General features: G+C 38.2%; 2 protein-coding genes across 3 annotated transcripts; one reads left to right on the forward strand and one right to left on the reverse strand.

The window, feature by feature from the left end:
* Window positions 1-5,560: 5,560 nt before the first annotated feature.
* Window positions 5,561-7,994, forward strand: LOC112184231 (probable metal-nicotianamine transporter YSL7). The gene is made up of 2 exons (XM_024322496.2): window positions 5,561-6,558; window positions 6,625-7,994. The coding sequence occupies exons 1-2, from the start codon at window positions 5,561-5,563 to the stop codon at window positions 7,733-7,735; spliced, it is 2,109 nt and encodes a 702-aa protein (XP_024178264.1). The 3' UTR covers window positions 7,736-7,994.
* A 488-nt stretch (window positions 7,995-8,482) lies between these two features.
* Window positions 8,483-13,747, reverse strand: LOC112190025 (translation initiation factor eIF-2B subunit gamma). 2 transcript variants are annotated; one of them, XM_024329440.2, is made up of 13 exons: window positions 13,572-13,747; window positions 13,398-13,493; window positions 13,210-13,287; window positions 11,094-11,174; window positions 10,792-11,011; window positions 10,640-10,698; window positions 10,150-10,199; window positions 9,965-10,052; window positions 9,623-9,883; window positions 9,420-9,512; window positions 9,184-9,288; window positions 8,930-9,046; window positions 8,483-8,853 (listed from the first exon to the last, which is right to left on the reverse strand). In XM_024329440.2, the coding sequence occupies exons 1-13, from the start codon at window positions 13,635-13,637 to the stop codon at window positions 8,782-8,784; spliced, it is 1,386 nt and encodes a 461-aa protein (XP_024185208.1). In that variant the 5' UTR covers window positions 13,638-13,747; the 3' UTR covers window positions 8,483-8,781. The 2 variants fall into 2 exon arrangements, with proteins under 2 accessions (XP_024185208.1, XP_040371603.1); XM_040515669.1 differs by lacking the exons at window positions 13,398-13,493; window positions 13,572-13,747 and adding an exon at window positions 12,516-12,700 and having other exon boundaries at window positions 13,210-13,293.
* Window positions 13,748-14,265: the final 518 nt, after the last annotated feature.

Here is a 14,265-nt window from a genome sequence, read left to right on the forward strand (position 1 = left end):
TAGAAGGCAATTAGAAGCTAGCTACTGTGATTTATAAAATATCCATGTATTTGCCATAAGATTTTGTTAGTTGTTAAGCATATCATAACCAACTCTATATATATAGTTAGTAAACTGATCAGCGTAATTCATTTTGGATATTGTACACTTAGCTATCACTTGGCCTTCTGGAATATACCTAGATCAATTTAAGCTTTTGGCAGTACAAGTTTCTACTTAGTTACTGCCTTATTATACTTTTAGTTTCAATTATATATTTGTACCTTATATTTGTACTTATATTCAGGTTTTGTCATGGATCAATGCACTTTAAACAGTGAGCAATCTGAAGTTCCAGTTCAGATTCCTCCTGGGGTGCCGGTCTTGATCCAGAAAATTTTCATTGCACTTGACCGAAACCGTGATCCACATGACATCTCTTGGACTGAGGATGGTACAAGCTTTGTTATTCAATTCATCGATAGCTTTGTTGATAAAGTGTTGGGCAGAGATTTGGGTTGGAATAGGAGAATCTTCAACAAGGCGATGAAGGAGTAATATTGTACTTAAACAATATACCCATGAAAATTTTGTTCGAGATCATCCTGAAAGGCTCTCAGATATACAGGAAGTGCACAAGATAACGAGGGTCTCAAAAATGATTGCCAAGATTGGCCAGAAGAGATCTAGATGATACGTCTTCCAATTCTCGAAAGAAGTAAGAATGGCACTTTGGTTCTTCTTATTGAAACTTATGCGGGATGCTCTTCTTTAAACCTGTAAATGGACTTGATTTGGAGCGGATCGACCAAAATCCAAATCCGTTTAGTAGTAAAAAATTCCAACCCGACCCGCTCCATTAATCCAGTGGATCGTTAATAACTCAATCCAAATCTGTATCCACCGAATTAACGGATGCCCGATTCACTAATCCGATCCGTTTATAATTAAGAATATTATATTTATTAATTTTAAATAGTAATTTTTGTTAAAGGAAAAACACATTATGTGTCTTCGTTAAAGTAACTGACGAATAGGGAATCAAGGAATTGCAATCACAGCTCAATCAACATTTACTATCATTATTATAATTGATATTTCCATTATAATTATATCCCTATATAAAGGGATGACGAGCTCAAATTGAGTTTTCAAAATTAATCAAGTTGACAATTGTTAGTATATAGCAAGTATGAACGTTTTATCCAGGGATTCAGAGTGTTCCTATCATTTAAACGTCAAAGAAAAGAACATTAAGTACAAGTATACATTATTTACGAAAATTACAAGAAAAGGGGTTTTGATTTATTTTTATATTACTAAACTAATTAACTAATTACATTGATCAATCAACCATGAATCATAGAATAAATGAACGGTCAAGATGTATGATGAAGTTAACAACCTTTAACATGAAAACAAGATCACAAATCACAATTCATGAATCAAAACATATACTTGAACGAAATCAATCAAGAACAATGATGAACGCATACAAAGTTCTTTTTACTTTCCTTAGTTAAATTAACTAGATGAACGCACCATAGTTAACCCTATTAAATATGCAATGCTAGTGAGTGATCAATCCATTAACAAACATGTTCAATGCATTAGATACTTAAAAGTTTGATTGATTTAAGAAAAACACACAAGTTAGAACGGTAATCAAGCATGCAATTCTCTTTGTCGATGTACCTAAGTAATTATAGGTTTTCCACTTCAATTAACACGACTTAGAATGCTAGCATCTTATTATGGATTCAATCATGCAATTTGAAACCTAAGTTGGTCATCAAAGAAATCGAAAACATGAAAGGTGGGATTGAAGAACAAAATCAACAAACATTCAAGAACATATAAAAAAATCGCAAATTATAAATCTGAAAATCCTAAAACAAATCATGCTTGAAGGTTTTAGAGAACTAAACATCAACACATACACTTTAATCTAACAAAGAATCGCAACATCCAATAAAACCAAAAACATAGAATGCTACATAATCTGATTTTTAAGTTACAAAACAAAAAAAAACCGAAAACAAAGTATTAGGGTTCATGGTTGCACTTTTTAAAGAAGCTTCAAGGACGCAAGAAGATCTTCAAAGGTGGTGGACGGTAAGGATGCTCACGGCAAGGATAATTGATGGATGATGAACTTGCTTCACAGCTTCAAAGTGTTGAACAATTGGAGAAGCCGAAACTTTGAGAGAAAAAGGGAAGGAATTTGCAATTTGATTCTGGGTTTGATGATGATTTTCACGACTTCACCTCTCCTCCTTATGTAGTGCATGGCATAGGCTTGGCTTTCCTAAGAATTCTCCTTGTTTGCATCATTCGACCAATGAGAAAATTCCATTAGAAGTAGAGAACAAGTCACCCTTCTCATTGCCGAAATTCCTTGATGAACCAAGCCATAATTCGGCCTTCATACATGTAGAATACAACCAGGAAACCTAAATTGATTTTTATTTTCTTTTCCTGATTGCACAAGAAGTAGATTTTCTCCCAAACTCTCCTTAATTGCTCTTGCCGAAATCTTCTTGAATCTTCTTCTATTTTCCATGGTAAAAACCAATAATTATTGATTTAGGCTTTCTTGAAGACGTCAAGAAGGGTCTAGAAACTCATGTGCAAATCACATGCTTCAATCTTTAGGCCGGACTTCTCAATTGGACAATTTCAAAGCCCATTGTTCAATTGCCAAAATTTCTTGTGCATTCTAGAATATTCTTGAGCAATCTTGAGTCATCTTGAAGCCACAACATCTCCTAGCCTCGCCAGGTCTCCAAGTAGCATCAGGACTCCTAGTGTGATCAGGTTTCCTAGTTCAACTGGGACTCTATCATTTCTCATTTCCGAGCTCTTTCCTAGTTGAGTTAGGATTCCTACTTCAACTAGGATTCATTTTCCTGGTATGATTAGGAAAGTTTCATTTCTCCATTTCTTTCTCATTTTTACTGCCTTGCCTTCATTTCTTTCATTTCGAGCTCTTCGTAGCTCATTTCTTGTGTTTGAAGATCAATTGTACCTAAACACAACAAAATAAGTTAGAAATGACATTGTTAATGGAATAACTAAGTAGAATGTAGGGAAAATGACACTAAAAACATGAGAAATATTAGTCCGATCACAAGGCTGCACTTGATGTGAAGCTGGGGATTTTATGTAGGGTTAAACTGTTACTGAAATGTTTATCACAGCTACTAACCTAGACCACTGGGATGTGTAAAATTGGACCAAGATTATAAAAATCTGCATGGAACTGAAAGCAATTGGAAAATGTTGAAGCAAATTAATGTATGTGTGATCTTCTCTAGGGGTGTATAATTAATACTACAGGTGTAATATCTAGCTAGGAAGAGAAATATGAACACAAGTTAGGAGTTAGGTTCTACTCTCTTGTTGAAAAATTGATGAAACGATCAATGTGGAGAATACTAACCATAAAAGAAAAACGATAGATATGTGATTGTATCTGGTTCATACATAAAAATTTCTTTTACTTTAAGAGAGTATGTTTTTGCTAACTTCCTCAGAATCATTATCAGCAACTCAATCATCATTTACAAGTCTAAAGTGTTTTAAAACTTTCACAACAACGTATATGCTAAACATGGTTAAAACTATGATGTAATTATTTAGTAACATGAAAAAGAGGGGGGGGGGGGATACCTTTAATGCAGCAGTGGCAGCACATGTAACATGACTAGTAACCACTGTCCATCATGATTTCTTCAAATTGTCGAAACTTCCTCTTTCTCAAGAGTTGGAAAAAGCACCTAGAAAAGTTAAGCTAAAATATTCCAATTTGAATTACTGAATCGCAACTTCAGAAAAAGCTATGTGGTCTTTTTTAGACGTTGCCTCCCTGGTCATGTTTTGTCCAGAAATGTACAGTAAAAGAGTCGCTGCGGCAACAAACAAAAAAAGTTTTTGTTTAAAATCCAACTGGGTTTGGTTTAAAATGCATAACTGTATGAATGCATTTTTATTAGGGTTTTTGTCCATTTACCCCATTTCTAGGGATTTTTTTCCCACTTACCCCATTAAGTTTTTTTAGTTCCCTCTTACCCAAAACACTCTAAGGAGGTCTTTCCTTATACCCCATTAAAGTTTTTTTTGTTTTGTTTTTTTTTTTCATATCATTTTACCCTCTCATCCCTTTCTTACTTAGAGAGAGAGAGAGAGAGAGAGAGAGAGAGAGAGAGAGAATGGAAGAGAGACCAACTTTTCGCCAGATTCTAGCCAACTTTCGCCAGATTTCGGTCACTGGCAGCCGCCCACCAGATTTTTATGAAAACCTCGCCTGAGATCCCCAAATAGGTCATCGGAAAGGTTTATTGCCCCAATAGACGTCTATTGCTCCCCATTGCCCTCCAATAGACATCTATTTCCCCAATAGACGTCTATTGCCCTCTAATAGAACTTTTGGTAGCCGGAATGGGAACTAATCTTCCATAAATTAAACAAATAAAACTTTGATCAAACAAAAAAATGAAAAGATTATATCAATTTAAAAATGTCTATTGCCCCCCAATAGACATTCAAAAAAAAATTTCTTTCCTTCTGTCCCGTTACTCAAAAAAAAAAAAAAGGTTCGAATTGGAGACGAGGCCTGAATCGAATTCGACTCTGGCCAGTCACTGAAACAAATCCAAAATCGCCGAAGACCTAGGCTAAAATGATGGCGGCTGGTGAGTCTGCAAAAGGAGCTGAGGCCCTCGCTGGATCGGGTCATCGGGTCGAGCGGTAGAGATCGATCTCGTCGAAGCAGATGATGACCTCCTTGACGACGTCGCACGTCGGACTGAAGTGACCTCTTGGGAGCAACAAGGACAACTTAGCATCATTGACAGATCCCTGCCGCCTTTCTGCAAATCGTCCGGTCTAAATCGGACGGCGTCGAACAGTGTAAAGCCATGGGTCTTCTACGTCACCGCCACGGTTGAATAAGTCGCCGTCCGGGAAGAATAGCTCTCCATGTCGCTGTGAAACATTCTCCAGTGAAGGTGGTCGGTGGCCGGTGACCTGTACCGGATATGGAGAGAGAGAGAGAGAGAGAGAGAGAGAGAGAGAGAGAGATGGCATAAAATGAAGTTATTTAATTAGACTGAGGGTATATTTGTCATTATACTCTGAATAAAAATCTATTGTTTGGGTAAGTGGGAAAAGTTTGGCTCATTTTTGTGCTTTTGGGCAATGACCCTTTTTATTAACCTTATCCTACCTGGGTTTGGTTTAAAATGCAGAAATGTATGAATGCATTTTTATTAACCTTATCCTACCTTGATTTGGTTTAAAATGCAGAAATGTATATATAATTGCATTTATATTAACCTTATCCTACATGGGTTTGGTTTAAAATCCATATTAAGTTTCTAAATCTGCTAGCTACAAACGAAGAAAGTCTCTAAACCTACTTCTGCTCCTATTCTGACCATGACTGACTCCAAATCCTTGCTGAATGCAGTCAGATATTACTGTTATAAATACAAGGCCTCTTCACAGCAGACCCACAACATCGGAAAATCTCACAATCTACAAGAAGAGAAAGACAATACAATTAACATTCATTGATATCATGGAGACTGACGATTTCGACAATGTTCAAGCTGGAAAACAAATGGTTCAGGCTAGAGACTCGACTGAAAAGGCATTCAGAGACACAGAGGTGCCCCCATGGACCATGCAAATAACGGTCAGGTCTATGGTCACAAGCTTTTTTCTTAGCATCATCTTCAACTTCATCGTGTGCAAGCTCAATCTTACCACCGGTGTAATACCATCTCTAAACGTCGCAGCGGGGCTGTTGGGATTCGCACTGCTGAAAGGATACACTGCCTTGCTTCAGAAGTTAGGTCTGTTGAAGCAGCCTTTCACTCGTCAAGAAAACACAGTGGTTCAAACCTGTGTTGTGGCGTCGTCTGGGATAGCCTTCAGCAGTGGCACGGCGAGTTATTTACTAGGTATGAGCCCTCAGGTAGCTGCTCAGGGAGATGCTGGAAACACTCTAATCAACATTAAGAGGCTTTCGATTCCCTGGATGACAGGATATCTCTTCACAGTCAGCTTCGCTGGGCTTTTTTCGATAATAGCCTTGAGAGAGATGATGATCCTCAAAAGAAAACTGACCTACCCAAGTGGAACAGCAACAGCACACCTCATCAACAGCTTCCACACCCCCAAAGGAGCTAGGATGGCAGCGAGACAAGTTTCTGCTCTCTTCAAGAGCTGCTGCGGCAGCTTTGTCTGGTCTTTTTTCCAGTGGTTTTTCGCAGCTTCGGATGGCTGTGGATTTGCTAGCTTTCCAATTTTTGGTCTAAAAGCGTATAAACAAAGGTTTTACTTCGACTTCTCAACCACATATATTGGTTGTGGAATGATCACCTCTTACATGGTGAACATATCCATGCTCGTTGGGGCTGTGATATCATGGGGAATCATGTGGCCTTTGATTGAGCAAAAGAAAGGTATCTGGTATGGAGCTCATCTTTCTGCAAGTAGTCTTCATGGAATCCAAGGTTACAGGGTCTTTATCTCCATAGGCATGATACTTGGTGATGGACTATACCATGTTATGTACCATGCTGGTTATATGGGTTTCATTCTCATTAAAAATCTCTATCTCGTTAAAAATCTCTATAGCAACATTCTCATTAAAAATCTCTTTAGAAATAAATCAGAAGAAAAGAAAGTAGAGTTGGCATCGCCTTTGCCGCCACCACTATCATTATCCAATATGGAAGCTGGCGGATTGCCCTCATCAGAAACTGAGCTGAGTGAAAACTACGACGAGGAACGAAGAACTGAGTACTTCTTGAAAGACCAAATTCCACTCTCGGTTGCTGTCGCTGGCTACATTGCTCTTGCAGGCATATCAATTATTGTCCTGCCATTCATTTTCCACCAACTAAAATGGTATCATGTTCTGACAGCTTACTTAATCGCTCCGGTTCTGGCCTTCTGCAATGCCTATGGCTGCGGCCTCACAGATTGGTCCCTTGCTTCCAACTACGGCAAAATCGCAATCCTGATCTTCAGTGCTTGGGTTGGCCTTGAAAAAGGTGGTGTCATTGCTGGCCTCGCTTCTTGTGGTGCAATGATGAGCATTGTCTCGACAGCCTCCGATCTCATGCAAGACTTCAAGACTGGATACCTAACTCTCTCGTCTCCTCGATCCATGTTCTTCAGCCAAGTTTTCGGGACAGCCATGGGGTGTGTCATGTCGCCTTTGATATTCTGGTTCTTCTACAAAGCTTACCGAGTTGGTGATCCCACGGGATCATATCCTGCACCCTATGGCCTAATGTACCGTGGCATTGCACTCCTCGGAGTTGAGGGCTTTGGCTCACTCCCAAAACACTGCGTCACACTTGCAGTCTCCTTTTTCGCATTTGCCATTGCCATTAACATAGTAACCGAGCTTTTGAAGCGTTACGAGACCAAGTACAAGATCTACAGGTTTGTTCCGAATGCAATGGCCATGGCAGTCCCATTCTATCTCGGCTCCTACTTCGTGATTGACATGTGTTTGGGAAGCTTGGTCCTTTTCTGCTGGAAGTTATGGAACAAAAAACAGGCGGAGGATTTGGCACCGGCGGTTGCATCTGGTCTCATCTGTGGCGAGTCTATGTGGGGTGTTCCGGCTGCGATCCTATCTCTGGCCAATGTCAAAGCACCAATATGCATGAAGTTCCTCTCTTACTCGGACAACGATAGAGTTGATTCGTTTTTATCTTCATCAGGATCTAGCTAGTGTATTAAGAGTTTAAGACTGAAGTTTTAGCTTGTGTACGTTGTAATTCTTATTTTTCATTTGACAATTAAACAATTCATTTGTTATTTTTTCTATTCGTTTTTCTTAGTTTGTTATTTCTTTTTTCAATGGAGTATTGCATCACTTGCCATTGCTATTCATTTTTCTTTGTTATTTCTTTTAATAGATCTGTTCTTCCATTCGACTAACAGAGTTGGAATTCTGATATGTTCTTCCATTCGACAGTACCTTTGATCAATTTATTACTATGCTTTGAGTATGTGTTTGACAGCTTTTCAGAGGAGAATGCAGTAGCTGTTTGTAACCTTTGTAACCTTGTCCGATGTAGTAGTTTGTCTCTCTTTGCTGGAGTTTTTATTCTTGTCTTCTGACACATGGAAATATCTTTACCGTCACTTGTAGTGCTGAACTACTAGTACCCTACCGTAGAACAACTATCGCTTTATCTGTATGGTATAAAGATTTGGAGGAGATGTTGCAGAGGGCTCAATTTATCACATCACACATATCTGACTTCAATCCAGGCACTCCATTTCCTGATTGCTGCTGCTGGAGTTGCAGTCGAGGCTTCATGACTAGGGCAAAAGAAAATGTGTATTGAGTTTTTTAGGCCTGATGTTATTCTAGTGCTGTTTGGTGCTAAATTGGTTCTGGTTTGTTTCAAGATTTCTCCCTGGTTTTTTAGTTCACAGCAGATTGTTGTATTACATTTGTTTAGAACATGAATAGAGTTTATTCACAGACCTCATTTAGGTCGTCACTTTAGATGAACTACTTAACCAGTCTACATGGTACTCTCTCAGTTGACAGAGTAAAAGGAAAATATTGATCAGATGACAGTGAGGACAAAAAATCAAAAGGTACATCACGACTAAAAGCTACTCCTAAAGATCATCCTTCTCAGTTGTTGCCATTGGTATGCCTTTCATTTAATATCAATAGCAACAAAACCTATTCCAATCTATTGAAACACGGACAAATTGTGAAGTCGCCACTCTCACTTCCCAAGTAGGGAGTCCTCATACTCATTTCTCTTTCTTAGCCAATGCCTCCCCTTTGCACTCACTCCCGGTAGTAACAACAAAATTTGCACCAACCTGATATACAATACATAAGATCCAGCCGCTACAGAGAAAAGCGTAGGGTAAAAAGAGAAAGTTGCTGATTACTTACTTGACAATCTTTCAGTACAACACGATCTTGGAGCTGCACATTGCTGCAAACTACTGAATTTTGGATTGTACAACCATCGGCAATAGTAACATGATTCATAACAACTGAATTTACAACCTGCAGACAATAAAAAAAACCTAAGAATTGATAAGATTTATCTACAATCAAAATACATCTGTGGTCAGTAATTGACCCCCCTGGAAGTGCAAATCTGGAATCAATTCGTAATCCAAGAATAAAAAAAATCATCTCACCTTAACATTAGAACCTATCCGGCAGTGACGGCCAATAACAGACCGTTTAACACTACATTTGTCGCCCATAATTGAAGCTTCCCCCAGCATACAATGTGGTCCAACCTAAAAGAATTCCAGCATACAGATCAGTAATAACAATGCTCATAACATGGAATCGAATAATCTGTGGCTACACAAGCCAGAATTGATGCCATTAGGTATTTTAGTTTTGGTAAGCAAAAAGCGGGACTCACTGTTGTTTTTGATCCAAGTTCTGCTGATGGATGGATGATGTTATTGTGGGCAGAGAATGAATACCCAGACAGATGGCTAGCATCTCCTATAACCTGAGAACAAAAATATGACATCCGCAAATTGTAAGTCCAAAGGCTGAGATGTAGAACAGATAATTCTCATTGAAAACGAGCCCCCAACAAAACCTCTAAACCAAACTCACATCTCGATTAATGTCATTGAATGCCTGAATGGAATTCAACCGCATACAGTACTTGCTGTTGCTGGCAATATAAACACAGCATTTATGGGTTCTTCGAACAGGAAGTGAGCATTTAGGACCCAATGCATGGAGCTCATGGAAACTTGAAGTGGATGAATTAGCCAGGATTTGGGATAGCATTTCTTGGTTGTTTTGGTAACTAGCCTTTTCATTTCCATTTTCTTCTGGTTGTGGTACACCATTTAACACCACCTCTGAAGCCTATGTATGAATAAGAAAAAAGAACCAGTCAGAGAAGAGACTTTCTTGAAGGGCAATAGTAAGAACCATCACTAAACTAACCAGCTGTGTACGAACAAGGTAAGGTAATACATCCTGCTTTAAACTTTGAAATTTATCCTTTTGGTTTAGAACTTCTTGCAGAACAGACCTGGGAAGGCATGTGAAAGTAAATTGAGTCTAAAACGATAAATTTGTATATGGAACACACTTCCATTGAGAAAAGAAAGCAGAAAGAGGGGTAAAACCTTTTGAATGCATATAAATGAGCATCCATGAGATCAGATCGAATTTCCATCTACACAAAGGATAAACAAAAACTATTAGGATTAAGAACAAGTAGATATGTATGAAACTTATATAAACACTAAATGAAATATGAATAACTTCACACGAACTTTCTAGAGAGCATAACAGCAAAACAGGGAGAAGGCAAACACCCATATTTGTTCAAGCTTGAATGCTGTCCTTATAATAATCTACTCGTATCAGCAAATTAAAGTTTCAAATAATCAGCAGTGAAGTAATTAAAGTATAGAAATTAAATAACTTTTGAAACTTTTTTGAGAGGGCATTAGGATGATACCTAAGAGGCTAAAGACCAAAGAGAATAGTTTCACAGAGTCATTTGAACTTGTAACTGTGACTTTGATGACATTAAGCATTTCATCAATGAACCCATTTGTAGCTGGAAAGTGTCCAAACCATTAAGACAGTTCACAAATGACAATCAATTACCTGACCAACCGCACAAAGTATATTCTTCTGAATTCGCATATCTTTCTCAAGTTCCGCTCCTGGTAACATAGGGGTACATATCATGTTAACTGCTAAAGAAAAACAAAAACAAAAGCAGATGATGATGATGAATATAAAAAAAAATATCTAACCCGTTGCGATGTACAGCAAAAACTGTTTTGTGGGATCCAGCCCAATTCTATTGTAATGTCCGGGTTTCTTGGCTTTGTCTTTTGTAACAGAGGACCCAGAATCTGAAGGTCCACTTACAGGAGCAGAGCAAAGCATTGTTGTTACTACTGCATCATGACGTCTATGAGCAGCAGCTACTGCACCAGGAGAAACATCAGAGACAATATCACCACTGACAACCTGCACCAACAACAAGACTTGACTAATCTTTACAAATACAGAGTTCGGAAGTGAAAACACTATAAAGCACATAGATGCTAACCAAAATGTCTTTTGCAGTCAGGAGGTGTGCGACGGCCCGAAGAGCACCAGCTGTTCCAACATCATCAGGGACTCTTTCAACCTGTTATAAGCAGGTTGCTCAGTATCATATCAGGTATATGAGATTTTGAATAAAATTACATTCCATGCCTACAAGAAGTGCTTCCAGCTTTTGAAAATTGAAGCAGTAGATAGAACTAAAGAAATAGGGGGAATCGCATTTAAACCGAGGCTTGCAGGCAAAGAAAGTGGGAGGAGCATACAACACCATGCTCTGCAACCAGAATCACTAGTCCCGTAGCATCAAACAAATGCAATAAATATATTTAGTGTCCTAGTGGCAGTGTGGCACAAACCATTAAATATGTAGTACTACCCTAACACAGGGGACAAGGCATCCTTTGGACTGTTTAACAATCTGAGATACCTCTAGAACAGAAAAAAAATAATGACACTACAGTTAAAACAATAAAATAGAAATAGGCTAAAGCGCAATATTTCTTCGTTCATTAAAAATGGCCTGGCAAGAGCTTTGCTAAAGACACCAACAACCAATAAAACATAATAGGCTAAAGCACAGCAGGACTCCAATCATAAAAAATGGCCTCGCAAGAGCTAAAAAAAAGGAGCAACCAAAAGCGATGCCCAAAATCAAACTCTACCACACAATTCCCACAATCACAAGAGCTTGACATGCATCAGTACCATTCCTATGGATCATCCTTTTCCTTCTTCTTAAGTGAAATCCTACATCTGAGTAGACTTAAAATCCCTAGAATTCCTTCATTGCTTTCAGTTCAATCAGCATTCCTTGACAATATTGGATGGGTCTTTTATGAAAAGAAACAGTTTTTATATCTTCATTTCATAGTTCTTCCAACTCTTTCCTTTGTTCATAATTTCATTAACTAAAAAGATACCGGTGGACAAGATATCCTCGGATAAATACACCTGACTTCACCAGCTATATAAACCACACGACAAACAGAAACAGCAATTCCAATTACAATGAAACTAAATTAACATCTACATACCAATCTGAAGGAATGACAAAAGAAGAGCTATTAGCCTATTACTCAAGTCAGAGAAAACCAATTCCCACAATAATCCTCAGAGCAGGCCTTTCTTTTTCTTTTTCTTTTCTTGATAAGAAACAAACTCTCTTAACCAAAGCAGAATATACAAAAGAGGGATGCAATGATTATGGGCTGAGTATTTTGGATAGTGGAAGTGCAGACCTATACTAAAGTTTGGGGCAGCACTATCCACGCCCATGATGCAGTGGGAGTTTTCAATGTTCTTCAAATGTGATAGAAAAGACTGAAGTACTTAAGAGGCCTGTAAGTGTGCATGCAAGAGGTCGGAGAAGCGTAGTGCTTGAATCCAATGACAAGCTTCAAACAGATCACTTAAAGGGATTTACCCAGATGGAGGCTTGGAAGGTATGGTGTATGACATTATTCTTATTGCTGATCATACAGAGACTTATGTCCCCAGGGCACGTAACACGGTAGCTCATATGTTAGCGTATCATGCTTCCGATTGCTCAACACATTGGACTTGGGATGGCTTAATGTTGTCCTCAATAAATGAAGATGTACTTGCTTCCTAGAGTCAAATGATAGTTTCAGTATCATTCGGGAGAAAAGAAATGAATGCATCATAGCTAGGTAGGTCATATTAGTTTGGAAATTCCAAATGTATTTCTCTTCTCATGTTTCTTTCCCCAAAACAGTACCTACCATGATTTGTGAATAGCCATGCTCCTAGTCCTACATGGTCATTAAAAGTCCCTTCAATATTTTCATTCAAAGTCCTTCCCAGTATTTAGTCAATTATATGCCTAGAGATTCAAGAAAAATTACGTTAGCGGTCTCATCTAGGGACACTTGTGGCAATAAGAACCTACAATATTTACTATGGTTTATCAATTTCTGTAATTCCATAATTAGGCGCAATTTCTTAAGTTCTATTTACTCAAAACTCCAAGGACATTTTCCTATTTGTTAGAAATCCCAAGCGTAAACAACACTCACAAGTGTATTCATTCGCAAAATTACTATTTGATTCACTCAACATCAATACTGGAATGCTAAACCAGAGCCTTGAATCGATACCTGGATACGTAATCGATCGATATAAGCTTCTACAATCCAGTGCTCAACGCAATCATACGCTTCTTTTCCTTCAACCGCCTAAAATCTCAGCAGAAAACAAAATCAATCAACTATAGTAAGCCATGGCAATCATGAACAAGTAAGTAAGGCATGGAGATTAAAAGAAGAAGAAGAAGACGGAATCGTACAACAATGATATCCTTAAGGTTACTGAGTTCTAAGAGCTCCAGAACGTACGAGATAACCGGGCGGTTCGCCACCGGAAGCAGAGCTTTCGGAACCTCCTGCCATTGTGTGAGCAAGAGTAAGAAAATTGGTTTCGTATGTCGCGAGGAATAGAATGGAAAAGGAGGAGGGCGTACCTTGGAGACGAGAGGGACGAGTTTCTTGGATGTTCCGCCGGCTAAGACCACCACTTGGAAATCCATCGCCGTCGCTTCGGAGCAGATGGAGACAGAGAGAACCTAGTGAGAGATTAGAACGGTGTGCGCCCCAAACCCTTGGGTTTAGTTCCAATTTCCAAATACCTCCTTTAAACTATTTCATGAATTGTTCATAGAAAAAAAAAAACTATTTTCATGAATTATTACATTTTTCTCTGAGAAAATCATGAACTATTACCTTAAAAAGTGTTTAAGTTTTTTTTTTTTTTTCTTTTCTGGAAGGTGTTTATAGGTTTTTTACAATTTTTGTTACGTGTAGGATTAGTTTTCTTTTTTTGTTAATTGACTTAATTCATTCTGGCCCTTGTTAATTGGTAAGAAGAATTTCTCATGCTTATGTATTTTGCTTCATACATTTTTATTTATCATTGGGCTATTATTTATGTTATTAATAAAATAATGACGGCCAAAACACACATTAAAGGTAAAACCAATGGTCCGGTTCTTAGTTGAGACATGCATTATCTATCTTTTTTATTGATATTTTAATTAGAAGGGACTCAAGTTTCTAACCATTATGCCATTATGGTTTTCACCTTAATCCAAGTCATTAGTTAACATTTAAAATTGACGATCTAAGATCATTTTTAGCAGACTCTCTATTGTGGCTCCT

Source organism: Rosa chinensis, chromosome 2 (genome assembly GCF_002994745.2).
Source record: "Rosa chinensis cultivar Old Blush chromosome 2, RchiOBHm-V2, whole genome shotgun sequence".
Lineage (NCBI taxonomy): Eukaryota > Viridiplantae > Streptophyta > Magnoliopsida > Rosales > Rosaceae > Rosa > Rosa chinensis.